General features: G+C 37.6%; 3 protein-coding genes and 2 pseudogenes across 12 annotated transcripts; 2 read left to right on the top strand and 3 right to left on the bottom strand.

Moving 5' to 3' along the window:
* The first annotated feature begins 211 nt into the window (after positions 1-211).
* On the top strand, positions 212-6,378 carry LOC103423795 (uncharacterized). 2 transcript variants are annotated; one of them, XM_008361877.4, is made up of 5 exons: positions 212-703; positions 2,352-2,587; positions 2,800-3,616; positions 3,964-6,069; positions 6,178-6,378. In XM_008361877.4, the coding sequence occupies exons 2-5, from the start codon at positions 2,354-2,356 to the stop codon at positions 6,183-6,185; spliced, it is 3,165 nt and encodes a 1,054-aa protein (XP_008360099.1). In that variant the 5' UTR covers positions 212-703; positions 2,352-2,353; the 3' UTR covers positions 6,186-6,378. The 2 variants fall into 2 exon arrangements, with proteins under 2 accessions (XP_008360099.1, XP_008360098.1); XM_008361876.4 differs by having other exon boundaries at positions 3,964-6,249.
* A 4,791-nt stretch (positions 6,379-11,169) lies between these two features.
* Positions 11,170-14,787, top strand: LOC139190672 (pentatricopeptide repeat-containing protein At2g03380, mitochondrial-like; annotated as a pseudogene).
* Positions 13,762-17,737, bottom strand: LOC103414443 (clp protease adapter protein ClpF, chloroplastic-like; annotated as a pseudogene).
* Positions 17,738-18,751: 1,014 nt separating this feature from the next.
* LOC103414292 (uncharacterized) lies at positions 18,752-24,096 on the bottom strand. Of its 8 annotated transcripts, none has more exons than XM_008352689.4 (16): positions 23,957-24,096; positions 23,572-23,750; positions 22,983-23,437; positions 22,773-22,850; positions 22,479-22,534; positions 22,251-22,370; positions 22,062-22,132; positions 21,462-21,555; positions 21,121-21,324; positions 20,597-20,848; positions 20,063-20,171; positions 19,886-19,953; positions 19,521-19,590; positions 19,372-19,446; positions 19,183-19,274; positions 18,752-19,046 (listed from the first exon to the last, which is right to left on the bottom strand). In XM_008352689.4, the coding sequence occupies exons 3-16, from the start codon at positions 23,304-23,306 to the stop codon at positions 18,971-18,973; spliced, it is 1,689 nt and encodes a 562-aa protein (XP_008350911.1). In that variant the 5' UTR covers positions 23,307-23,437; positions 23,572-23,750; positions 23,957-24,096; the 3' UTR covers positions 18,752-18,970. The 8 variants fall into 8 exon arrangements, with proteins under 8 accessions (XP_008350911.1, XP_070666883.1, XP_070666878.1 ...); XM_070810782.1 differs by having other exon boundaries at positions 19,183-19,265; XM_070810777.1 differs by having other exon boundaries at positions 23,624-23,750.
* An 808-nt stretch (positions 24,097-24,904) lies between these two features.
* Positions 24,905-26,498, bottom strand: LOC103414293 (uncharacterized). Of its 2 annotated transcripts, none has more exons than XM_070810776.1 (4): positions 26,222-26,498; positions 25,655-25,744; positions 25,460-25,556; positions 24,905-25,281 (listed from the first exon to the last, which is right to left on the bottom strand). In XM_070810776.1, exons 1-4 carry the CDS (start codon positions 26,424-26,426, stop codon positions 25,275-25,277), a joined length of 399 nt encoding a protein of 132 aa, XP_070666877.1. In that variant the 5' UTR covers positions 26,427-26,498; the 3' UTR covers positions 24,905-25,274. The 2 variants fall into 2 exon arrangements, with proteins under 2 accessions (XP_070666877.1, XP_070666876.1); XM_070810775.1 differs by having other exon boundaries at positions 24,905-25,212.
* Between the last annotated feature and the right edge of the window lie 154 nt (positions 26,499-26,652).

Below are 26,652 nucleotides of genomic sequence, written 5' to 3'. Positions count from 1 at the left end.
ATAATATATATATTATAGGTGTGTGTGTGTATATATATATTATATGTATTTAATCTGCTATGTAGTCTACCAAGACTTGTTTCATAATATTTTTTAATATCCGTACCAAAAGCAAGGAAGGTGGAGAGAATCTAGAAATGCCCATTTCTTTTCATTTCCTGGAAAACCTATATATATATATATATATATATATATTATTGGTATAAATATTGATGGAGAAAAAAAAAAATAAAGAGAGAGAGGGAGAAGTGAAGAAAAAGCAGAGAATAAAAAGAGACCGGATGTTGACAAATTCCATGTCACTGTTCTTAGAAGGTCTTTTGTTTGTGTGAAGATTTCTTATCTGGGATCTCTCTCTCTAAGAAAAAAAAAAACTCTTTCTCTCTCTAAAGTACTGTGCTTTCTTTTTTTGTGAGAGAGAGAGGGGGATAGAGAGAGAGAGTGTGTGTGGCCCATCAGATCGAAATCTCCTCCTTTTCTTCAACCTGATGACGATCTAGGCTTCCTGAATGGTGTTTGCAAAAGCACCCACTTTGTTGGTTTTTGTATAATTTCAGATATACAATTTTAGTTTTCAGCTGCTTTGCTATTTTTTTTTTAGTGTGAATTTTCCACCGCGTGAAAAGCTTCTTCTGAATGATTCAATCTGTTGGGGATGATGTTTTGAGGAGGAGAGGTGAACAAAATAGGATGTGGGTCTGAGGTAAAGTTCTTATCTGCTTTCTGGGTAAATTGAATTTTCTGAATTCAGATAGTTTTTTTGGGTGATTTGATGAATTGGGTAAATTCAAATTCAGTATCAAGTTTGGGTAAATTGTTGGGATTTATGGGTTGAATGTTTGGGTTTATGGGTTTGTGCATTTGTTTCCTCATTGCAAGTTTTCAGGTTCTTTTCTTTGTTGATTGGTCTGATGGAAAATTAGAATTTTTGTGTGTGTCTGTGGGTAATTTTAGACTTGGTTACTGTAATTTCTGGGTTTCTGTAGTCTGCAATTTTTCCAGATCTGTTTAATTAACTTTTATTGCAAAGTTCAATTCTCTAACATATGATTTCTAAAAGTTCCAGTATGTTGGGCTTTTCCCCTCAAATTTCACTCTGGTTTGGTGATGCTGTGAAAGCTTGTCTCTAGTTATTGCTTATTTTCTATCAGCTTTTTGGCCTTTTTGTGTCTGCTTCGAATTGCATCAGTTAAAGATACCTCTTTTGTTTTCTTGAAGCTCGCATCCATTAGGCTTGAGATTGAAGGGAATAGTAAATTTAGTTTCTATTGTTGTTGATTCATTGAGGTTTCTGCTGTGGGTTGATTCCATTTTGGTTGGATCGATACCCATTAAACGCAATGGGTTCTAGTTCGTTATAGATGACATCACTGATTTGAAATCATATTAAGTGTTCACTTGTGTGTGTCTTTTGTAAATTGAGTGGTTTGGTTTATATTTCTGGTTAAGCTGTAAAGAATGCTACTTGAGGATGTGAAACTCTTTGTGCATGTGCTGGTTTGGTTTATATTTCCGGTTAAGCGGTAAACGACAGATGTGGATCCCTGCTCTCTTAGCAGCATTATGTTTTTCTGGTCGAAAAGCAGCAGTATGTTGGATTTTGTTCTAGATAGCATTCAAAGTCTACGAGGGGACAAAAGCGTTTGTTAAATTTTCAGCTGAAGTGCAGTGATATTTATAGTTGGGGCTCTCAAGCATGCAAAATTTTCTATTTTGGGTGACGTGATTCATAAAATAGACTTTAGATAGTAGCTTGAACTAGTGATTTCATATTTGAGGCACTGCCAAGTTTTCAACTATAGTATACAGGACTCAAGAATGTCTGGAGGCCTTTTTGTGTAGCAATCACTTGCATTACTCTGACAGTTCTCGGTGAAGATGGAATTCATGTAATTTGTTTCAAGAAACATTAGGTTCTCAGTTTAGCCGTAGTGAAAGCAAACCACGTTGCTTTGTTGGCCCTTGCGCTGATTTTTGCATGAGAATTTCCTCATCTTTGTGTTCTAGTTTGTACCAACTTGCTTGAGTGGTTAGTACTGTTGTCATTCCGTTCGTCCCACCTTATTTCAGGGTGGGAATGTGGATGATTTAGTAGTTCTTATGAGTTAAATCAAAGCATCTTTCTTATTCAAGCTAGTGTGTTACACTGCACGGAAGATTGTTGTTTCTTGTATATAACCGAAACTCATTTCCCTCTCCGGTCATATTAAGAGCCAGGATGAGTAGTTCTGCTAAATAGGATTCTTTGACATGTACTTGATATCATTTTCCTTGTATAGTCCATCAGTTTCCCTGTTTGGTATGCCTTAATTTTGTCACTGAAATATTTCTTTACTGTTTTCTTTTTCTAGGAATGGGAACAAAAATGGAGTGCAAAAGCTACATGCCCGGGTTTTACTCAGTGAGGGATCTTAACGAGGATCCAAACAATTGTAGCTGGCCCTTATATTATGGAGATAAAACCTTGTCAAACAGGCAGTATTGCAATGGTTTCTTGCCGAGGGCCACGAGTGATGCTTTTCCAGGGTATGATAAGGATGTAGTCAAGCAGACCATGCTTGAGCACGAGGCCACATTTAAGAAGCAGGTACTTACTTTCTTATCATACAATATTTCTCAAACCTTTACCAATTCTTCGTGATTCTGTCAATTGGATATCTTTGTATATTAATTGAATTCTATATTTGGAGGACCTTAAGTTGGGATATTGACTGATTGAATCCAAACGCTGTTTGCTAAATTATTATTCTACTCTATATAGTAGGAACTTGAACATTTATGAATTTTCATGTCTTCCAGGTGAGTGAACTTCACCGGCTGTACAGAATTCAAAGGGACTTGATGGATGAAATAAAAAGGAAAGAACTTCATAGAAACCAGATACCCATGGAAACATCATTGTCGTCAAGTCCCTTAGCATCTCAAATTACATCTGAAGATGCTCGGAAATGGCATGATTCCAGCTTTCCTTTGGTAAACTCTGTTAATGCTGGACCATTGGTTCCAGGTGTTGAAGGTACCCATTCTCCATCTAGTGCTGTCAAAGGAAACAACCAAAAAATTGGTTTGTTTCCATACCAAAATGGGATTAGTTCGAAAGATGTTGAGGTGATGGAGTTGAGACCCACAAAAGTGAGGAAAAAAATGTTTGATCTTCAACTTCCAGCTGATGTGTACGATGATTCTGACGAAGGGGAGCAGTTCACTGATGAGAAAGTTTCTGGCACACCTAGTTGTCAGCCGAATAAAAATTGTAAAACTGAACTCGAGGGTAGTGCAAAGCTCTTTTTTGGTGAAGGTGCGAAGACAGATTGCAAAGGACGTGTTTCAAGATCTGATACATGTTTGAGGAGCACAAATGGTTTGGCTGACTTGAATGAGCCTATTCAAGTTGAAGAAACAAATGCTTCAGAATACGCTTATCCTCTGGGCCATGACTCTTATCAAGGAAAGATTCAGGGCCCCTATCAGGCTGCTAAGTCGAGGTCGCAGCTTTCAGGTTTGCCAAAGGAAATATCACTCAACTCTCATCATGTAAGTGATAAGGTGATCCTGAACAACATACATTTGGGGAACGGAAGTGTAAAAGGGTGGTTTTCCCATGTTCTTGAAGCAGGTATACATGAAGTTTGGTGAAACTTTTAGTTGGTCCTTTATGACATCTGCATTTCCTTTTGCTTTAGTATTCATATGTGCGATTATAGTATATTCTAGATTGTTTCAAAGAAATTGATAAAGAAATCAAATTTATAAATAGGATTAATCTGAACAACTTACATTAGTGTTTAGAGCTGCGGGATCATCTCATTCTTTCATAATTGACCATGCACGTAGTTGGTGAATCTTTAGGCACCTGTTATGGGCTATGATGCCATTCGGCTAGGCTTTGAGAATGCAGCATTTCTTGTTATAGATCTTTTCCATTATAAAAGTTAATTCCAGCTCTCGTGTATTGTATTACAGGGCAAAGTAAAAGCAACCTTAAAACTGTTTCCCAATGTCTCCAAACAGAAAGGTTGCCGATATCGTCCCAGCCAATGCAAGGTTCTATTAACAATGTTCATGAAACTGCTTTCTATCTGACTGATAAAAGCAAGGTGGACTTGTGGAGAGAGAGGACAGTTTGTGGTGTGGAGGATTCGGAAAGAAATCATGAAATTTCCAATAATAAGCATCCGAACAATTTTGTGGCTTCTCATATGCCAAGTCCATATCATCCCATTCTTCCTTCCTCGGATGTGGCCAGGTCGTGGACTCGCTCGGTTCCATCGTCGGAAAAGCCAGGCAGTGGCGTAAGCCAAAAGCCGTTATCAGTTCAAACTCACCCGTGTTTTCCCTCATCTGCTATCTTGAGCAAGAGTTCCCAGTCATCAGTTCAGAGCAATGGGATTTTTGGAGATAGGTGGTATCTCAACAGCAATTCTAGTTCTAACCATGGTTCTGGAAGTGAAGTACCATACCAAAATGGGTTTCACCGTGGTTCATCTTCGGGATCTAAGGAACTAGTTCGCTTCCCGTCTCTCAGCTACGACTATCAGAGCAGCAGTAACGATCACAATGGAGGATCTGAGCACTTGAGGAGTCAGGGTTCAGCAGTGCACTACAAGGGTTCAACTTGCAAGGATGTGAAGTTTGCAAAGGAAGTAAACTTAAATGTAGTGCTTTCAAATAGCTCATCCGATGAGGAAATACCCCAGCAAGGTCTTAAGATCGTAGGGGTAGAACAAAAGCATGAGGACCATCTTGCAGCTTTGCCGTGGCTAAGAGCCAAGCCTTCTTCTAAGAATGAGTTTGCCAATGCAGGCAGAGTTTCAAAGACTGGTGTGCACGATTTAAATCAAACTTTTGCTCAGGACATAGAATCAGTTCCTTGTGAGAATGACATTGAGGCCAGAAGGACCGAACTTGGTGACAGCCCGTGCAAGAGAAAACTTCTTGGATTTCCTATTTTTGAAAAGCCTCATAATGCTAAGAACGAGTCCTATTCTCTTACCTCCCCGTCTGTGGAAAATAATAAGAGATACAGAGGACTGGATATCAACTTGCCCTGCGATCCTTCAGCTCCTGACTTGGCCACACAGAATGTATCAGAAATTGTAGTTGTGGAAGAGAGAATAGATATGAAGGTTGCAAGTGTCAGACATGTCATCGATTTGAACTCGTGTGTCAGTGATGATGAAGAATCTTTGAAATCTTCTGCTCCAAGCACCAGTGTGAAGATCACAGTTGGATTAGATTTGGAAGCCCCCATTGTTCCGGAGGCTGATGATAGTGTCAGCCTTGTGGAAGCATCTGCTGAAAAGCAGAAAGCAATGCCTTTAGCACCACTACAACACCCAGCTGAACCTCCTCAAGAGGAACTTGTGAGAGTAGCAGCGGAGGCAATAGTTGCCATCTCATCAACTGGTCCCCACAATCATACTGATGAATCCTCTTGCAGTCCACCCGAAGCTTCTTCAACTGACCCCCTTCTGTGGTTTGTGGAGATAGCTTCTACTTGTGGGAATGATCTTGAGAGCAAGTTTGACATTGTTGCGAGAGGCAAAGATGGCGATGATAATGATGAATCTTTATCAGACGCGTTTGATTACTTTGAATTTGTGACTTTGAAACTGAGAGAGACCAGGGAAGAAGATTACATGCCTAAGCCTCTGGTTCCAGAAAACTTGAAGCTGGAAGAAACAGGAAACACATTACTACCAAATCCACCCAGAAAAGGCCAGTCAAGGAGAGGGAGGCAGCGGAGGGACTTCCAAAGGGATATCCTTCCTGGTCTTGCTTCCTTGTCAAGGCACGAAGTGACTGAAGATCTCCAGACATTTGGAGGGTTAATGCGGGCAACAGGCCATTCATGGCAGTCAGGACTAACCAGGAGAAACTCAACAAGAAACGGTGGTGGTAGGGGCAGGCGACGAGCAGTGGTGAATCCCTCTCCCCCTGTGGAAACTATCCCAGCTTGCGCTCCGCTGGTACAGCAGCTTAATAATACCGAAATGGGACTGGAAGATAGAAGCCTAACCGGTTGGGGTAAAACGACCAGAAGGCCCCGTAGACAGAGATGCGCGGCAGGTAATAATCTCGCATCATCCGTTCCTTTAACCTAAACAATGGGACAAGGATTTTAACTTATTGAGTTTCTATAGAGAACAATTAGGGTGGTTGTTTCTGTGGCTGCAGGGGCTTGAGGTTGTCATGGGGATTGACTGCCCTCTGTACATTTCTTAGCTCAAAGTCTGGGCTGGTTTTATTTTTCTGTCTTTGGGTGCTACCATCTTTGTATTTTTCATAAATAATGTTGCATAAATTTTACTCCCGGATAGATACCAGTGTTCTTTTTGTGCTTCTCTTTGGGGAATTGAGATGTGATTTTATCATTTATCTCGGATGTAAATGTGCTGCTTCTGATTTTTGTTTATTCAAACCAGTACTCTTCTTTAATCCGATCCGAGCCTCAAAGTTCGAAGAAAGGAAATTCGAACTAGGGTGCAGAGGCGGGAGCGCATTTTTTAGCCAACTTGGCTACACCTCGGTCTACAATAGTAGCTAATTACTAGTACAAACACTATATCCACCAATACAAAAGGGGAAAAGAAAAAAAGGGAGAAAAAACACTCAACTGTAATAAAAGATGTCATGTGGGATTCATTTTCACCACTAAGTCGCATAATAGGCTAATAATAACTTTGTATCAAACTCGACGTTAAAAATCGAATCTAAAACTTGTCTCAATACGTAAAGAAAAATATTACGAAACTGTAGTATGAAATGAAGGGGATATTTGATATTTTGATCCATTTTATTATGTTGTTGCCACATAAACGTGTAAAACAAGGGGTGGGTTACAGGTAGCCACATGAGGTGCCTTGTTTGTTTGCGAATGAGGAAAGCGGTTTTTAGTTCATTGTCTAACTTTTTGCAGAAATTTGGGAAGGCTTTTGGCCAAACATGCCCCCACCAATGAGCTTCGTTTAACTTTGCAAAAGCATTGACAAAGGTGAAATAATCAAATAAATAAATATTCTGGACCGAAAAGCATGAAAAATAAAAAAAAAAAGACAAAAGAAAGCCAACAAGAATTGGCATTTGGCGTGTTCGATGCAATCTTTGCCAACCTATTACTTTATCCAACCACCTCCTCTCCCTCCTCATATCTTCTTCTTTTTTTTTTAGTTATAAAGCAGTTGAAAAGTTTGTTTCATTATTAAGATACCAAGAGAACATGAGAAATGTTAAGGAGACCTTAAAATTGAATTTTTTATGATTGTTTGACACTTTATGTTTTGGCATGATTGTTTATAATGTTGACATAAAAATTGACATTAACTGTGAGGTGACAAAGAGTCTGTAGAGAATTCCACTTTTTTTTTAACAACGATATTATCTACAGTAAGAGGTGGGAGAGTGGGCTGAGCTTCATAATAAACTAATCATAATAATGTGGTTCAAATTCTTCTTTGGTAAAAATTAAACCTAAGACTTTTCACTTACAAGTGAAAAAGAATATCACTAGATTGTAATGAGTAACGAGAGTTTCACTTTTGAGATAAGTCATCTTAGCATTCCTCAAAGAATATTTGTATAATTAACTTTTTTCTTATAGAAACGAGAAATGTTAAAGAGACTCTCGTATCTGTCACTTGTCAGATTAACTTCAATTCTCGTGCTAACATTATAAAATATTGTTCTAAAAATATGAGAAGGCCTCTTCTACTTTTGAGAGAGTCTCCTTAACATTTTGCAAAATAATAATAATAATAATAATAATAAAAAACCTCGTAATTTTTTTTTCAGTTACTTCACAAGATATAACAAAAAATAACTCATACAACCTCATTGATCAAATAATTACTTGTACAAAATAAGGTTTTATGCCATATTGACGAAAATATAAGAATTACGTTAAGAATAGTTTTTCGCAAACGTATGGACTACTGACTCTTATTAATTATACAAAAACTTGAAATATCATTTAATTTGACAATATCTTTATTTGTTATACATGTAGACTTACTTTGTAATTTACTTATTCACAATAAAAAGAAAATTTCACGCTTGTTAATAATAAAAAGATTTTTTTAGTCAAAATGGTTTCTAAGATTTGCATAACTTTTTTTTTTTTAGTACATCGATATTTTTACGCTAGAGGGAGATGGAGTTTGCTAAGCCACAAAATGTGCAATCTAATTTGGTATTGAATTTGTCATCCACAAGATTCTAACCTAAACCTCTCACTTTCAAGTGAAGAGGAATACCATAAGACCATAGTACTTAGGTCATTGAGATTTGAAATCAATAGGAAGTGGTATCTGAGTTAGTCCACCATCAACCATTTGGTCATTCCATGAATTTTTATTAAAAAAGACGAAAATAACAAAAATACTATCAATTTAATAAACAACAGCCAAAATGATTTGACAAAAGTTCAAGGTATTGGGTATTGTTGTCAATTTTATTGTATTTAATCGAGATTTTTAGCAAATGATCAAAATGATTAATGACAAAAAAATTCAGAAAGATTTCAATAATTGCTGTGAGAAGTTATGAAAATTTTAAGAATTATTTTGATTAAAAAACCTAATAAAAATAAAAATGTAATGTTTTTTTTTTTTTTTTTTTTTTTTTTTTTTTTTTTTTTTTTTTTGTGGGCAATGAATTGACGTCCTAAAAAGAAATTATTATTGTTTGTATGAGAAGTTCTCAACCAAAGAAAACGTAAGAAAAAGAAGCACGCGAAATGAGGCGCGTGGGGAGGACATGTTTCATGGACTGACAGAGAGCGAGCGTGTGCGGAAGGGAGAAGATCTTTCGGGTTGTACGACGCGCTGCCGCAATGAGAGAGAGAGAGTGAGATGGAACATGGAATGAATGATTAAATCATTGAATGGGACTGTTGTCTGTCGTCATCTGAGACTGAGTGGATTTGATTCGCTGGTACAGTGACTACTACCTCAATCTCTGCACTCTCTTTGTCCCAATCATCTAGTCAAGATCTCGCGTGTCAACCAAACAAAATCCCACCACCCTCTCTCCATCATGCTCTATTATTCTTGTAAATATCATTTTACAATGATTTTTTTTAAGAAAACTAATGAAAATGGCTTGAAAACTTTGAGTTTTAACGATAAGGACAAAATAAAGGGTAAAGTGAATAGTACCAGGATTGACTTTTTAGTGTAAAAATGTGGTTTTTCGTTAAAGTGAACAGTACCGGGAGCTTTTCGTTAAAGTTTTTTTTTTTTTTTGAGTCGAGTGATGACGTTAATAAGTTAAATGTTAGATTAGCCATAAGGTGAGATGAAGACCCGAATTTGAACCCTCGTGATCAAGCTTATGGGACGGAGTTTCAACCTCTGCCGTCATGTAAGGGCACAACACATTTCCACCACTGTGGTAAAAAAATAAATTGATATCAAACTTGTCATTTACAGAATCCTTCTAAGACTTATTATTTAGAAAGTGAAAAAAAAAAATTGTAATATTAAGTAATGTTATTTTCTTTCACTATCTACACCCTTGTTATTTTGGTTTTTTCTCTATAAATTTTATTAAGTTAAAATAGAAATATTTACATCTTAAACATGGATATTAAAATATAGATATTCTTTCCAAACTCCCCACCAATCGTATTCCTGCCCTCACTCCCTTCTCTTTTTATTTGAGAATATTTTGCTCATCGCTCTCAAATGAAATATTGTGATGCTCACTATATTATTTATTATTATTAGATAAAAATTAAAATTTGAAATTTATATATATTCATTTAACAAATTTCAAAATTTATTTTCTAGTAATAATAATGCTAAAGAAACCCACCCGACCCCCCCCCAAACTCAAAATCACACTTCAAGAATTCAACCATTCAACAATTGACAAATTGAATTGTTTATGTACTCAGCATGGTACATGTTTATATTATTTTATTATCCTTTTCTACGACCTAATAAACAATTGAAAATGAAACGATCATTAAGTGAGAATCGTGATTGTTAACCAATTAACGCTTAGTATGGTCGTAATCTTGTTCACAATATTTAAATATATTTTAGACTCAAATTCTCCCGATCGTGGCCATTTTATTATTTTGTATCGTTGTATTCTTTCTATAAAATTGTTCTTGATAACTCTTTTTGTTGACGTTCAATAATATATTCTAGAGTTTCAACTCCTATGTTATTTTCATTGAATTTCAAATTTTAATATTTTCGTAAACCCACCGAAAAAGTAAAAGGTTTTATGATTACATTTGACTACCAATAGGTTTGTTTAGGAAAAAAAAAAAGGATAATCATTGATCTCTTGAAGATACCATGGTCTCATTCAACTGGGTTTTGTTAATTTCTTTTAATATATATTTTTTGTCTTAAATTACTAATTACCTGTCTGTGATTATGAAACGAGGATGTTGGGACATCATTTTCATGCAGCAGATATGTTTGAATATGTTTCCAATTATTTTATTCAGAAATGATTAACTTTCCCTTTCTTAAATCTTATTTTGTTTGTTGGTAAATCTTATTAGTATTAATTAAATTTAAAAAGCAACTATTTAAATGAATGACATATAAGATCAATTTTCGAAGGAGATCATAAAAATTCAACGCATACTGTTGTGATAAGTAAAAATGTGGTTTTTTTTTGTTTCAAAGGAGATGCCAAAATCCTACATCAATTGACATTTTACACTTTGCTGCCAAATTTGAAGGCAACGTCAATTTTGTTGTTGTTTTATTTTAATGTTGGGCCCACATATTCTTTATTTTTCTTCACCTATTGAATATTTTATTATTAAATTTTAACCTACTTGGTTTTATAAAAAATAAAAAAACATTTTAATTTGACGTCGATGCTGAAATAGGAGAGTTTACAAAATGTTATTTTGTTTCATCAGCTATGAAAATAAAATTTGATAGCTCCATTGGAGACGGTCTAACTCCAAAAAATGACACAATCCAAACTAATCGCGTTACTATGTCATAATCCCAAGTAATTGTTAGTTAAGAGTTTTATAAAAAGAATATGTTAATCACAACATGATTAGTGATGAAATGGAATGGACCTTGAGCTTCAGAACCAGCCCAGACATTTTGGGCCGACCAATTTCTCAAGGCCCATAATGTAACGCAAAACGAAAGGTCAGGGCGCGCCAAAACAAAGAACCATATGGGTGGTTTAACGGCATCAGCCGCCATGAATCAACCGCTTTTCAAACACTGAACAATTTTCCGAGAAAATTAAAACAAAAGGAAATTTGATGAGGACGACGATGAAGAAATTCATCTCCACCTTACATCTGCAAATACAGAAAACGCCCTTACTTCAATGGCGGACTCTGATGCATGCCATCTACCAATCACCACCGTCGGAGCCTCCCGACTTTTCTCAAACCATTGCGTCGACGCACGCGGTGTTTTCGATCCCATGTTTTAATCTTCTCGTTTTGTGTAGGAACATCGATTCCCTGAAGAAAGTCCACAGCTTGATTGTCCTCCACGGCCTCGCCGACAATCTCCTTTGTCGAACAAAATTGATCAGTTTATATGGGTCATTTGGGTACATCAAGTGTGCCCGGTATCTGTTCGATAAAATGACAAACCCAGATTTTTATTCGTGGAAAGTAATGCTAAGGTGGTACTTTATGCAGAATTTGTATGAAGAGGTTATAGGGTTTTATAATCGTATGAGAATGTGCGCAAGAGAGCATGATAACGCTGTTTTCTTGATTGTGTTAAAGGCCTGTAGTGAGTTGCGAGATTTAGATAAAGGGAGGAAGGTGCACTGCCGGATTGTTAAGGTGGCAAGTCCTGATAGTTTCGTGTTGACAGGTTTGGTGGATGTGTATGCGAAGTGTGGATGGATTGAGTGTTCTTGGGCGGTTTTTGATGGGATTGTTGTTGTTAGAAATGTGGTTTGTTGGACTTCAATGATAGTTGGGTTATGTGCAAAATTATTGTCCAGAAGATGGGTTGGTCTTGTTTAATAGGATGAGAGGGGTTGGACGAAGGAAATCAGTTCACGTTAGGAAGCATACTTACTGCTGCACAAAGTTGAGATCTTTACATCAGGGAAAGTGGATTCATTGACATTTGATTAAGAATGGTATTGGACTTAAGTCTTTTCTGGTGATATCTCTTCTGGACTTGTATGTCAAGTGCGGGGACATTGGAGATGCTCGTTCCATATTCGATGAGTTTTGTGGGATCGATCTTGTTTCGTGGACAGCAATGATTGTAGGGTACACTCAATGTGGGTATCCCGACAAGGCGTTGGAGTTGTTTATGGATTGGAAATGGGTTGGTCTCTTGCCCAATTCTATAACTACTGCAAGTGTGCTTTCGTCTTGTGCACAGTCAGGTAATTTGAATTTGGGAAGGTCAATCCATGGTCTTGGGATAAAACTTGGGTTGGAGGAATCTACTGTGAGAAATGCTCTGGTGGACATGTATGCAAAATGCCGGATGATTAGTGATTCTCGTTATATCTTTTTGAAAGAATCTCCGACAAGAATGTGATTGCTTGGAATTCCATTATTTCTGGGTATTCCCAAAACGGGTCTTTGTCCTCTCAGCTTGCGCTTCCCTTGGTTTCCTTCCAGTTGGTTCATTGCGTCATGCTCACTCGATAAAGGATGGCCTATTAACTGCATATATCTATGTTGGCACTGCACTTTTAAACTTCTAAGCCAAGTGCGGGGATGCTGAATCTGCTTGTTTGATGCAATGGGAAAGAAGAACACCATCGCGTGGAGTGCAATGATTAGCGGTTATGGAATTCAGGGTGACAGTACAGGTTCCCTTGCACTTTTCAGTGACATGTTAGAGAAGCATCTAGAGCTCAACGAAGTAATCTTCACGACCTTATTATCAGCTTGTAGCCATACAGGAGTGATTGCAGAAGGGTGGAGCTATTTCAATTCACTCTGCAAGGACTATAACTTCAAGCCCTCGATGAAGCATTATGCATGCAGGGTCGATCTACTGGCTCATGCTGGCAAACTTGAAGAGGCCTTGGAATTCATTGAGAGAATGCCAATTCAGCCAGATGTTAGCTTGTTTGGGGCATTTCTCCATGGATGCGGACTCTATTCAAGGTTTGATCTTGGCGAAGTGGCGATAAGAAGAATGCTAGAGTTGCATCCCGGTGAAGCTTGCTACTATGTGCTAATGCGTAACCTGTATGCTTCAGATGGCAGATGGAGCCAGGTTAATCAGAAATCACATTGCACCTGTTAGAGATGCATGTGTTGCTTAGGATATAAAGAGTGGATTTTCCGGTGAGATGTAGCAACACCAAGAGTCAAATTGTACTGGTGCCCTTCTCCTTGTTGATTTTGGATGCTTAAAAAGTTTAACATATCTATGAGCGGATTACCAGTTCCTTGCACAGGAACTGCATCCAAGATCTGGATGAATGGATAAAATTTTTGAATCCCCAAGAGCAAGGCACTTTCTGCGACTTAAATACTGTTTTACTGGATGTATCGTTCACGGGCATGCTTCTTCAAACAAGCTAATGAAGAAACATGACAGCATGGGATGCTGCACGGCTATCCTGGATGACTTAACAGCGTTCGATAAACAGATCATCCGTGACAGATTGTTGATGCAAGACTTGGAAGGCACAACGCAGAAGAAAGGCATGCGGGTCGAGTGAACAGATTTGAACTTGGATGTGAATGGTGGGGCTATATTTGTGGATATACAAATACCGTGCTTTGAAAGGTTTAAGTTAACTTGTAAATGCTAAGGTTTAAGTGAAGGACGCTAACCCGAATGCTGTTTTTGATTAAGAGTTTGTAACCCTTCTATTTGTGCATATTTCCTCAAAGTTCAGACAAAATGCCGTCATTTAAGGCAGAAGAAACGAATATATTGACGGGCTCTATGTAAACCAGTATCTTATACAAGGTCGGTTTCCGGGATTTGTCTAAGCATCACTTCCTTGCCCCTCATCTAGTGGATCATAGGGGATTTCGTGTCGTGGCCTATTGCACTTCTCTCGCAATTGCCTGATGGGGATGAAATAGCCAGCTGCATCCATCCCGTAGAACAAAAAGGAAATGTAGGGGTGATCAAATCGATCCTGCACAAGGTTAACAGCAGACCCGATTAACAGGGAAGCTTCTTCTGTTCCTCAAGTGCAGACACAACTCAACAAGCGGAAACCAAACGTTGACGATGGAAAGAAACAAAAGAAGGGGAGAATTCTACTCACCACATCTGGTTCTTCAGGGGCTAACAGATTCTCCTTAGAAACTGCAGAAAGAGACGCTGATTACAGAGCCTAAAAATGCAGCTTTATGGGGTTCCTAAGATGCAGCTTCATGGACAACAAAGCGGGAAAAGAAAACTTAAATCTGATAAGGAATTGGGCCGGAAAGTTGAGTATTACCATATGCCACCAGAAGGTTGGGGTCAGCATGTACATCGACCAAAATCTGAGGAAAGATAATGCAGAGATCATTCAAAATCATATTGCATTGCAAGCGATGCTTGATCACCGGCCCAATCAGAAATAAAAGCAATCAAACAGAAGGGCTATAGATAAGGTCTCAAACCTGATAAAATGGCTGATTAGAACCGCGTGTCAGCTTTTCAACCTGTGCAGTTTCCATCCATGAACTTGACTCAGAACACACCGGATCCATTCCACAAACCACAGCTCGATAGCCTGATAAAGTACATAAGAATTATGTAACAGATTCTTTCAGGCTGTACTTGTTAAACAGATTCTTCCAAGTTTTTGTAGTGAATTTCACAGAAATTGTTGCAGATTTATAAAATTCAACCACCCAAATATGCACCCAACATGACTACAGAATCGAGAAGCATACATGTTCACAAACAACTTGACACCACAACTTACAAAAAAATAAAAACAAACATTCAGTGGAAGATGAAAATTTTCAGCAAAAGGCATGGATATAACGAACCAAAAAATTTATGGGTCACTCTCTGTCCCAAACGAAATGAATAATTAGCATTTTCATGTGCCAAAGCTTTGGCAGATGCATCCAGTGACTCTGCCTCCAGTTTAGAAATCGCATCTCGTAGCTTGGCTGCCACTGCATAATTCTCACTCTCAATTGCATTCTGCAGGTCCGCACGGTAAGAAAAGACAGAAAAGCAGGATACTTTAATGTATAGTTGACCCCATATGCCAAAAGAATCTACGAGTCAAAAGAAAGTAGAAAGGAGCAACATAGAATTTCACCTTTCTTACTGAATTAAACCCTTAACTAGATAATATGGCAAGGTTTGGGGCATACCGTAGGCGAATGATACTTATCGCCTTATCTTGAGCTTCACTCTTTGGAGACGATCCCCTTTTTGCCTCCTGCTGCTTAATAACCTCAGCTTCAACCTTCCAAGAAGAACACTTAATTAGGGAAGGCCGCAATTATTTGTTTCTCCACTCACCAGGAAGCTTATGCATATTGATATGGGGCACACCAAAAGATTACATGCCAACGGTCCTTTTCAAAGACGAAAAAATCAGCTACAACCTACCATAGATCTTGGTTACAGCACTTTTTGGTTTTTGTAATGTTATTAAAACTTTAAAGTAATCCAAAGTTTCGTCACTGTGGCTCATAGAAAAGCTAGGAACACCAAACCTGCATTAACAATTGCTCTGTTTCTCAAGATACTGCCAAGAAACTTGCAATTATGCATCCACTGCAGAAGCCTAAAAGGTCTTCCTTCGTATTCTTTGCCTTTTGTAATTCGAGCTCAATTTTTGTTAGATTAAAAGAAAAAAAAATTATAATCTGGAAGAGAGATCTAACCTCAGTCAGCTTGTTTCTTAGTTGTTGTGCAACATCATACTGTTCCGTGTTCAAAGCATACTGCAAATGCATCCCCAAAAAGAAAATGCTAGTCAGAATATCAAAACCGAGAGAAACCAATACCACTTCACCTAATACAAAATTTCAACTATAAAATGAGCCCCAACGAACCTGTACTCGAGTTGCCAGGTCTAGCTGGAAAAAGAATATCAAAATATCCTCATTAGCACTCTCGCTCCGCTCCGAGCTTGCATTCAACCCCTGATCACCCCCTTTAAAACAGCCACCCAGCTTCCACCCTCACATTCCTTTGTCTTACCACATCGGTTTTACCTCTTACAAATAAGCTTTGACAGCCCAGATGCCAGATACCACAACTTTCGACACCAGAACTTATCGGGGTTTTGCTCATTAGTTTGAATTGCTTCCTCCAAGAAGGCATCGACCCACATAGCCCACCATAGCGAAACGCAGTCAGAGTGCTCAGTGACAGACCTTGCACCATTTTTTTCTGATCAAACTCGATACCCTTTACAGAATACTACCCTTCCTCAGTTCTTCTTCCACACTTGTGTGTAGAAGTATCAGCATCTATACACACAGTAAATCGCATTACATTTCAATTCATGCAGATAAACATCCAACCAAGACATATATGTACAAAAACAACGGCAAGATATCAACTTCCAGCTATGATGCACGGATACTTCTGTTTGGTCCCGTATCCCGTATCCGATACTTGATCGGATACGATACTTGCCCGATACTCTCGGATACTCGTCCGACACGTATCCTGGTTGATGGACACGAATTTGACATGATAGATATGCGTATCCTACATTTAGGATACATATCCTGCTTTTAAGATACATTTACACTTTCAAAAAAAAGTAATGAGGAAGAGAAAATTAATAGGAGACATCTATAATTGAAAGCTGCTAAATACAAAGAGCTTGTTGAAAAATTAATTATTATTTTATTATTGTTTATGGTTTTCTTGTGGGCCAAGGATATTAGAGTTTCTTGCCCATTAGAATTAGGTTTTTGTTTCCTTGCTTATTAGGGACTAGGGTTAGTTTATTATAAATAGAGAGCTTTGTTATTCAGAGAAAATAAGTTATTCACAATGTAGTCTCTTAGTGTTTTGTAGCCGTTCTGGCATTCTCAGTTTGTTTAATAATATTCTTATTATTCTTGTTAGTCTTGTTCGTTGCGCACTCTGATATTCAACTGAGCTTCCCTCTAATTAAAACCATGAATACGATTCTCACACTTCTTCTACTGTATAAAGAGGATTAGATTTCGAATTTTCCTTCTCTAACAACTCAAATGTACTTGAATTTGAATGATGAATTATGTTTTAAAATGTATATTCTTGTAGCTATATACATTTTTATTTGCCGTATCCTTAGCGTATCGTATCTTAATTTTTGGAGATTTTCCGTATCGCCGTGTCGTGTCGTATCGTATCGCCGTATCCGTATCCGTATCCATGCTTCATAGACTTCCAGGTGTGAAAAAATGGGAAAGTAAAAATAATCACATAAACACAGTTGAAATTCACATAAACCCGCTTGAAAACTCCTATCAAAATCTTATCTTTCTAAATTATCACATTAAATACTCCCTAATTGTGTTCTAAATTTTAGCAGAGCAATCCGAAAAGCAAACCAAATCGATTAGCTTGAGTGTTTACTTGCTCACCGGAGAGTGGCCGGAGAAAGCAGAGAAGAAGCATACTCTGGCTGCCTGGTTTTTCGGTTCGTCTTCGTCTTCAAGAGTTTTATGAAAATTAATTTGCAGAAAATGGTGAGAGTAGTGTGGAACCGGAACGGTTTCAAGCTGAGTAGCACTGGGATTTTATCGGGTGCGTCGTGGATTAGGATATGAACGGTGTTTCTCTAAAACATAATCTGACAAGCGTAACCGGTAGACTTGGATGGCTGAGGGACAAAAATCTAAATACATTTCTTAACTGATACTATTTTTTATAATTGTGAACCATGTATGAAATCAAACAAAATCTGTTGGATGTGTGAAGTCATTCAGCCTGGCAAAATGTATTTTCTAACTGTCAGAAAATATTTCGAGAGATCAACATTCATAGTTTTAGCGGGCTCGACGCACGCAAAACAAGGCAAATCATGGCACACAAAACAAAGCAGACTCAGATCATCTAAAACGAGACAAATCATGGCACACAAAACAAGGCAGATTTCGCTCACATAGAATGGGGCGGGCTTCTTGCACGTAAAACAAGTCGAGCTTCGTGCACAAAAATCGAGGTGGGATATGTTGCACAAATCGAGGGCAGCCCTACGAACAAAAAACAAGGTTGGCTTCGTGCACGCCAAAACGACGCGGGCTCTATGGACACAAAAAGGTGCGAGCTTTTGGCTCGCAAAATGATGTGGACACCTCACATGCAGAACGAGACAAACCCAGGCAGTCAAGACGAGGTAGGCTCGGTGCATGTAGAACGAGGTGAACTCCCGGGTGCTTAGAAAATGAGTTGAGCTCCACACACAGAAAAATATATTTTGAGGAACATGAATATGATAGTTTGTTGTAGTGGTAAAAGATATAAAAGAAAAATTAACAAAAATGATTCAAATTCTTGAAGGTGAAAGAAAGTTAGACTTTATTTTATTTCTTTGACTTTTTATCGTCGTAATTTTTTTTTAAAGGATCAGCTAGTGGCTTTGTCAGCCTCCTCCTAACTCCATCGTGCGATTCACCAGCGTACCACAGTCCATAAAAATAGACAAAAACAAAAAGTGGATAAACAGAAGATCTTAGTGTAATGAATTTTAAGTATTAAAGTTGAAAAAGAGTAAAATTAATAAATTAAAAAAATATATTAGAGTGAATTGGAATGTAGCCAGAACGATGTTCGTTTTGATTGTAGATTTCCTGGTTTATAGCTCTAACTACCTTTACATTTTATTGATAATTCATCCAAGACAATTCAAGAAAGAATATTTATAATTAATTTCCATCTTTAGTTACAAACAATATTTGCTTCAAAAACAACTTTCCAGGAAAAGAAAGGATATATTTTTCTACACAAGTAACCGGCAAATTCAACTCCCATCTACCTATAAGATGTAGGAAAAGAAAATAGAATCAAGAAATCACAAGCCATGGACCTCCTTCGTTGCCTCATGGAACCGTGTACTCGCAATGCTACGGTCGATGATACACGTACTTTGTTCTCGGGTCCACGATGAGACCCTTCCCACCGTTCACTTCCAGATCGTGCCTGCATTGATCACGGTCACAAAAACCATCAGAATCAATCATCTGTTTACCTTCTAATACAATCATTGCATACTAGTGTTTTTAAATGCAGGTTGCTATAGAAATCATGATGGTGGAAAGGAACAAAGAAACTCAACTGGAACACAAAGTCGGGGATGGTCAACTGCTCACGAGGAACATATCGAAAGAGCTGCAGTAATCTATCTACATATACCACTTTCTTCCAGACCTAAAAACAAAAGTTAGAATAACATTCACTTACAGCAGACTTTTTAAATGATGTGAAGTCTTGATAAACAAGAAATCGCAGATAAAATTAGGCATACCACATTGTCCACGAACAGTTGCAGGGCAAATATTGCAGCCTTCAGTCCAAATGTTGGGTGAAGGACGTATATTGCCTATGTAAAGAAGATAAAGATTAGAGACGCAGACACAATTGCTAACGTATATGGACAAACGAAGTGATACCTACATGCAGATTACGTTGGTGTTTACGACCAAGTATCTGTTGTACCCTTCTCATCCACCCCATGTCTGGCTGGCTGCAATACATGCACGAAAGGGAACTCAATTAGTTACAGCGACTTGCTACCAATATACGCTATTAAGGTACTGATCATAACTTGTATTCATAAGCAGAAATTAAAATTCCACCAAAGAAATTACTTCAATCTACGTTAGTTTGCCAGTCCTTGTGAGAGTTCAAAATTTCTTTTTTCATCTTTCATAGAAACTGAACCGTCACATGGAGTGAGTATAAAATAACATGAAAAACCTTATGAACCTAGAATTGTTTTCAATTTTTCATTTTCTGAAACTCAACTGCGAACAACTTACAGCTGTAAAGATGCCGCAGAATGGAAGTATACAATAGTATAAGGCTTTTGTATTATGGGTTCAAACTCCTGCAAACCAATAAACAAGATTAGATATATATGTCGTCAACAACATAACTAGCAAAGATACAGTCTCTACAGCATATGCAGATTAACCCCAACTTTAATGATGTACTACCTTAACAACATAGTGTACAAATCGTTCTAGGTCAAGACATCGCAAAAGAAAATGTGCCCCCACAACCACCATTACAGGACGACCCTCACTGTCAACCCCACCTCGGTAACTGAAATAGACAGAAAAATAGACAGAAGTTTAAATGTATACATCTCATACAGCCATTCAGATTCAACCATTTTTAGATTCATAACATTCTTAGGTTCAGCCACCATTAGGTAGCAACATATCAATATTTGCACTGTTTTAATAACATAAAAGCTTCTCCTTTTTTCTGTGAAAGAACATATGAGCCAACCTAAGTGCTACTAATACAACAACAACAACAATGCCTTTGCCCACTAAATGGGGTCGGCTGTATGAATCCTAGAACGCCATTGCGCTCGGTTGTGTGCACATCTTCCGTTAGATCCAAATACTCTAAATGCTAGAATAAAAAGCACTTTACATATTAGCAGCTGTCCAGCTGTGAAAATCAACAAGCTTAGACTCCACAGCTGCTACTATGTCAATGATGAAAGAGATAAATCTTACACAATTTTCATTTCTGCAATTTCTGAAAGATTAACAGAATTTGCTTTAGCAAGGTATCTTGAATGAAGTGAGTATTCTTCTGCAGCAGACAATGGAGGTCCACCAAGGTCGCCAAACCCAAGCATTTTAGCACAATTCCATCCACTTTGTGCTTGAGCATTTTTCTCCCACTGTTCCTTGCGTCTCTGATCTGGGTCTTTTATTAAGGACATGAAGGCAGGATCCAAAAACGAATCCAAATATGATGAGTTCCTATAGAACATCTTCAGCAAGTTAGTTAAGGATTTTAACCAAAAGAGATAATGATAGTGGTATAGCAAAAGGAACAAAAAGCTTGATAACCACAAAAACAGAGAACATAAGTGGACAGAAATCTGTGAAGTATGAAAATTGACATATGAAACATGGAATTCTTCAGAAGCTTTCTGTGGCAAGAATTTTCCAAGTATTTCTCTTGATATTAGTCAAAGCCCTAAGTTTTCTCTTTGATATGTTAAAAAATTCTCATTGAGTCATTGACTGACCTTCGTACTAAGCCAACATCACTCACAGGAAGCTCAACTGGAGCCTGGGGAGGCTTTGGAATATTCTTTTTGGGCAAAGGCTTTATTCTGATTTTGCGCTCATCTATAATTGTCTCGCCATTTTCATCACCTACATCTGCAGGAAGCTTCAACACAGCAATCTCCTCTTCGAGTTTATCACGGGGAAAGTAAAGCGGAAGCAATCTAGGTTGGAAAAAAAGTGAAGGGAAATGATTTCTCAATATTTTGTAACAGTAAAACCAAGAGTGGAGTTTATAAGTCATATATATATCATGGTGAAGCAACATGTGCTCCATAAATAAATAGCTATATTTATCAACCTTTTGTATATCTCTGTATCCATTGATGTAGTAGTACAAAAAACAACAGCTGCAATTTTGTCCTTCTGCTTTTCCATAAACCGTCGCACAGTCCCTGAAAATAAGCAGAAAATAAATAAGCTGAAGAGTAAAGAATGAAAGAAATAATTGAATCTTCAGTGAACTTTACCAGCAGCAATTAAAACGTGGATGTATGTACATGACTAAAAATTCAAATAATCCAGCACATATACGAATGGATAAGCAAGTTATATTTATCACAGAATGCAAAAGACGTGCATATATTTTAAAGATGGGGATCTATGTGTACCATAATCTAACTCATCATAAGAGATTGCATCTGCAAGAGATAAAAGAGCCATCCTCACATTGTTATCCTTTTTTTTTCCTTTGAACTTTTATTTTGAATATTGGTTAATTGTTGTCCTTTCCACACCATACGAAATGAATGTCACGATTTTGTATGTAATCCAACAAAAGCTGGTATCAGCCTTTCTATGTCCCATGGATGCCCAAATATGCTCAATGTACTTCACATGCTTCGCATAATACATCATTGCTAGGAAACTAATTTCTGAAACATGTATGAAAGTAACTCACTTATAGAAACATGGGCAGCTGGCTCACGAGGGTAGTTCTTAGATTCTGTATATATACAGCCCATTGCAATGCTACAATATATTGGCCAAACAAAATAAGCTTCATACTTTATAAAGAACAAAACGAAAGGGAAGAACAATCAAATAGAATACTAAACACAAAATAGCGCAGCAATCATCTGCCAAGCACCTTTGCAGCCCATTGTCAATGAGAAGTTCAAGGCAAGAACGATAACAATGGCTTAGAGCATTTTCTGCAGCAGTATGGTATTTCACTGCATACTTGGGACCGACAGTATGGATAACTCTCCTGGAATGTACAAGGAAAGAAACATCATTCATTAAGTCTACATACAGAAATGAAAGAGTACTTGTGCACAATGAGCTCTCTAAATGAAAACTGCACTGATATACTCACCTAGCTGGAAGGTCGTATGCTTTAGTGACCTTTGCCATCCCTGTTCTACATCCACCCTGCCAACAAAAAAAAGGTACATCAAATCAGTTGACTCTTAATAAATAAAAAAACCAATTCTGACAGAACACCACAGGGAGCCTTAAAAAGCCAATGACATTGAAAGTTCCATGTTGTATCCCATTCAACATCTTCAAATTCACCCATAAATCTGTATTTACATTGCATTTCAAATATCAAGAACTGTACGAAGAATGTCTGAAGACAAGAAGTCCAGTGCAAATAAGTATAGCATACCAGTGCTGCACATTCTTCTGCAAGACCAGGTCCAGCCGCAGCATGCAAACCAGGACTACAATGTGCTTCATCCATGTTCTGTAAATTGTCCAATCAAAAAACATGTCAGACTAGTACAATTTATTTTACACTTGTCTCTTTTACCAATGTCACCAGGTTTATACGTCAAGAAATCTCTATCAAAGATTCATCGTCACAACCTGTGCTCACCTCATTTGTAGAATTCACTACTGCATCAACTTCGAGATTCCATGGGTTCCCTCTCCATAGATATGTCTTTGAATTAATTTCATGGTCAACTGGAAATCTTGAGACCATCCCATGGATACTGCTCTCTCCCCCAGATTTGGAAGTTAAAGGATCAGGAAAATACGAATTTGAAAACGAAGGATCTTCATTGCCATATTCCAAGGAAGCACGATACTCTGAATTGCTCCACCGCGGAACTTGATCCAAAGTGACAACACAATCCCCACTATCAGTTGGAGATCCACCCCGGGTTGCAGTCGCGGCCGTAGCCACAGTCCGGTACATTTTTGTGACACCGAATTGCAGTCACAATCCCGCAGCGAAAATCACGAGTATACACCAGAACTTTCAAAATTCAAGCTTCAACTCCCATGTGAATTCTACAATGCTAACCAAACTAATCACACAGGATTCCCCTGAAACCGAAAGATCGAAGCTATGTGACAATCAAATTTATCACATTTATATACAAATAAGATCATTGATTTCAACAAAGTTACATAATTTAGTTAAAAAATTGAACTTTTACATAACCAAATAAACCCTTTACCTAATTTTACCAATTACAATTGTGCGCGTAATTTCAACCGAAAAAAAATCACCTTCTCTTCTTCCTCCTTTCTTTTTCTTGGCTGAGAAGCCCCAATTCCAATTCAAATTCTGATAGAGCAAAATTTCAAAGCACCAGACAGCTGAATTTGTTAGAAATCCCGTTTGGCAGCTGAGAAACTGCAAGAAAATGAAATGAATTCAATTGTCCATTACACAGAACAAGGAGACCGTACATCTAACCGTACGCCGAAATTTTCCGAGAAACTGAGATTGAAGATGAAAATCGAACAAATAAAATAAAATAAAATATTGAAGAAATTGTAAAATTCGTTGGGAAGAGAGAGAGAGAGGGAGAGAGGGAGAGAGAGAGAGGGGAAGAGTACCAGAGAGAGAGAGCTATGATTGCCGGTCAAGCTATGATTGCCGGGTCAAGCTAATGATGGCTGGGTGGGTGAGCTTGCAATGCCCATGGGATTTTGGCCCCGAATAGGTTATATACACAAATATTGTAAAACTAAATTATTAGTTATTTTATATTTCTTTTTCCTGCTGGACCTTTTATTTTTTATTTTGTTTTCCTGTCTTTTTGTCTTTGACCGGCTAAGAATATTTATCAGAACCAAGACAGATTTATCATTATGTATGCCCAAATTTAAAGTTACTTACTTCAACAAGAAGTACGAGTTGTGTTTCTTGCATAAAGTATTTCAGTGTTTTTGCATGATTCACTTGTAATTTTTTTAGAGATTAATTTTAAAAATATTTTCATCAAAAACTCTTTCAGTTATTTTAAAAGCATTTTCAAACGAGTAATTTCTATGCATTATAATGAGTACATAAGAAAATCAATCCACATAATATAATTTGAATAGAATAATAACATCACGTAAACGTGTTTTAAGTTCATCAAAGTTTCTCCGAAACTACCTCTTTTCTAAAATCACTTGTGAGACCATCTGTTTTAAAACCAAAATTTTTCTTGTCTGGTTGAATAAATTAGTTTTGGACAATTTTATTCATGAACAATTTATGAGACATGACATGTATATAATTATATATATAAATATAAATTAGATAAAAGCCACACACTAAGTACGTATATTTGTTATGTTTTTTCATATGCGCGATTTTGATGCAAAGTAGAAAAATCCACATCACTCTCACTATGAAAATGAAATCACATAGATTTAAATGTTTGGAACTTTGTAAATTAAGATGGTAAACATTTACCTACTTTTTAAAATTCAATTTTTTTCTTCTTGTCCTACGTTATGTTTGTCATTTCACTAGTTTTTCTCCGCATGTGCTTTTGCGGCGACATAGACTAAATATCGTATCAATTTACGCATCAATTGAATCATTATATGTTCGTAGTGGTCGTGATCGTCTACTCATATTACATACGTATCCATGTCTTCAAATGAGAAGCTCCTACAAGTTTGATTTCTACTATTACTTGGAAATTAGGGTTTACACAAAGCATAAGCCAGTGGATATCAATCCTTGACGCCAGCCTCCTCCTTCAACATTGCGATGAACTTTGTCTTTCTCATCAGGTGTCATTCCCTCTGCCGAGCAATCTCCAACTCCCCACTCTGCCCCCCGTATGCAGTACTTGTCTTGAATTTCTTTACTATTCCTGCACAGTTTCAGTTTCACACAGAACACGTCTGATTTTGTTTCGACGTTGATATTGTTGCCTCATTCCCTAACAACACGATTGTTTGACATAAATGGTATCAAAAGCCTTGGTCGCTCCTTTCAAGCGTTTAGGCTCGTTCTACTGTTAGGCCGTTTAGGGTTTATAGCAGTAGCACGAGCCTAGAACTTTCACACTTCCAATTATGCAAGCAATTAGGAGAGCACAAACCAGGAATCTTACTTACTTTTCTTTGTTGAGCTTGGATTTTTCTAGTAGCTCCTTGAGTATTGGAGTTGATCTGAATCTTGCATCATTTTCTGCGTACTTTTTCTGGTTTTCTTCTGCAGTAATATATAATTGAACAACGTTCTGTCACGTATGTCAATCAGCATGTTGAATGTAGATGAATGTAAATATTCAGAGAGAGTTGAAGTCGAACCGTTGAAGCGTTTGAGGAAGTCGATTTGAGGCAGCTCAGGACCTGGAACTGATTCAATTCCAGTCGATCCTGATAGTAATCCAGCACTAGCTGCAACACCAAATTTCTCCCACATTCAGCTCCCTAATTATTTTAAAAATAAATACCCCTATGCTAGAGGACTAGTATACTTTGACGTTAGCTCAATAGTAGCAACGGTCCTTGAACTACACCTTAATTTGCATTTTGGTCCGTGAATTCCAAAAATAAGTCTCGCCGTCCTCCAATTTAATGTTGAGTTGCACTGTTAGAGAACGGCAGACTTATTACTCGACTCCTTACGTGTAAAAGTCATTCCGTCTTTGTACAAAACAAAAAGTTTTTACACGCACGTCAAATTTTAATAATGACTTCTTAGTTCTTACGTATTTTCATCTTTTTTAGGGGCAAAAATGCAACTAAATGTATAGTTGAGGACCATCGCTACAATTAAGCATTTTTTCCATATGATCATCTGTTATATTCTGCTCAAATCGCAAGGCAAAGATAAAGAATAAATCATCGTATTGGGTCTTTTGAACTGCATACCTGGATTTGAGCCGAGAAGAATGGCAGCTGAAGCAGCCAAAGAAAGAGAGGTTTGGAGAAGAACATGGCGGGGAGACGTCGGCGCCGGAGAAGAACTAGAACAAACTACTACTGGGGTAGGTCTTTTATGGACATCTAAATTGGTGTGTGGAATATGAAGGGAAGGATGGGAGCGGAAGAGAGCTGAGACTGAAGAGGAAACCATGGTTTGGCTTATACCACAGCCCCAACCCGAATAAAGAGATAACAAGCGGAGGGATACTTGTATTTACGGCTTATATCGACCACAGAAGCATCTTAAGTACTTTTGGCACTTTTCAACGTTTTTTCACTAAACGGCATTGTATTTTTACTCAAGTCGTCGTTTGAGGTGGCAACCAAAACGACATGTTTTTATTTCCTCCGTTTTAAAGGCTTTTCAAGTCTTTTAA

Source organism: Malus domestica, chromosome 13 (assembly GCF_042453785.1).
Source record: "Malus domestica chromosome 13, GDT2T_hap1".
Lineage (NCBI taxonomy): Eukaryota > Viridiplantae > Streptophyta > Magnoliopsida > Rosales > Rosaceae > Malus > Malus domestica.
Note: the sequence above shows the minus strand (reverse complement) of the source record. Positions and strands in the feature narration are given on the sequence as shown.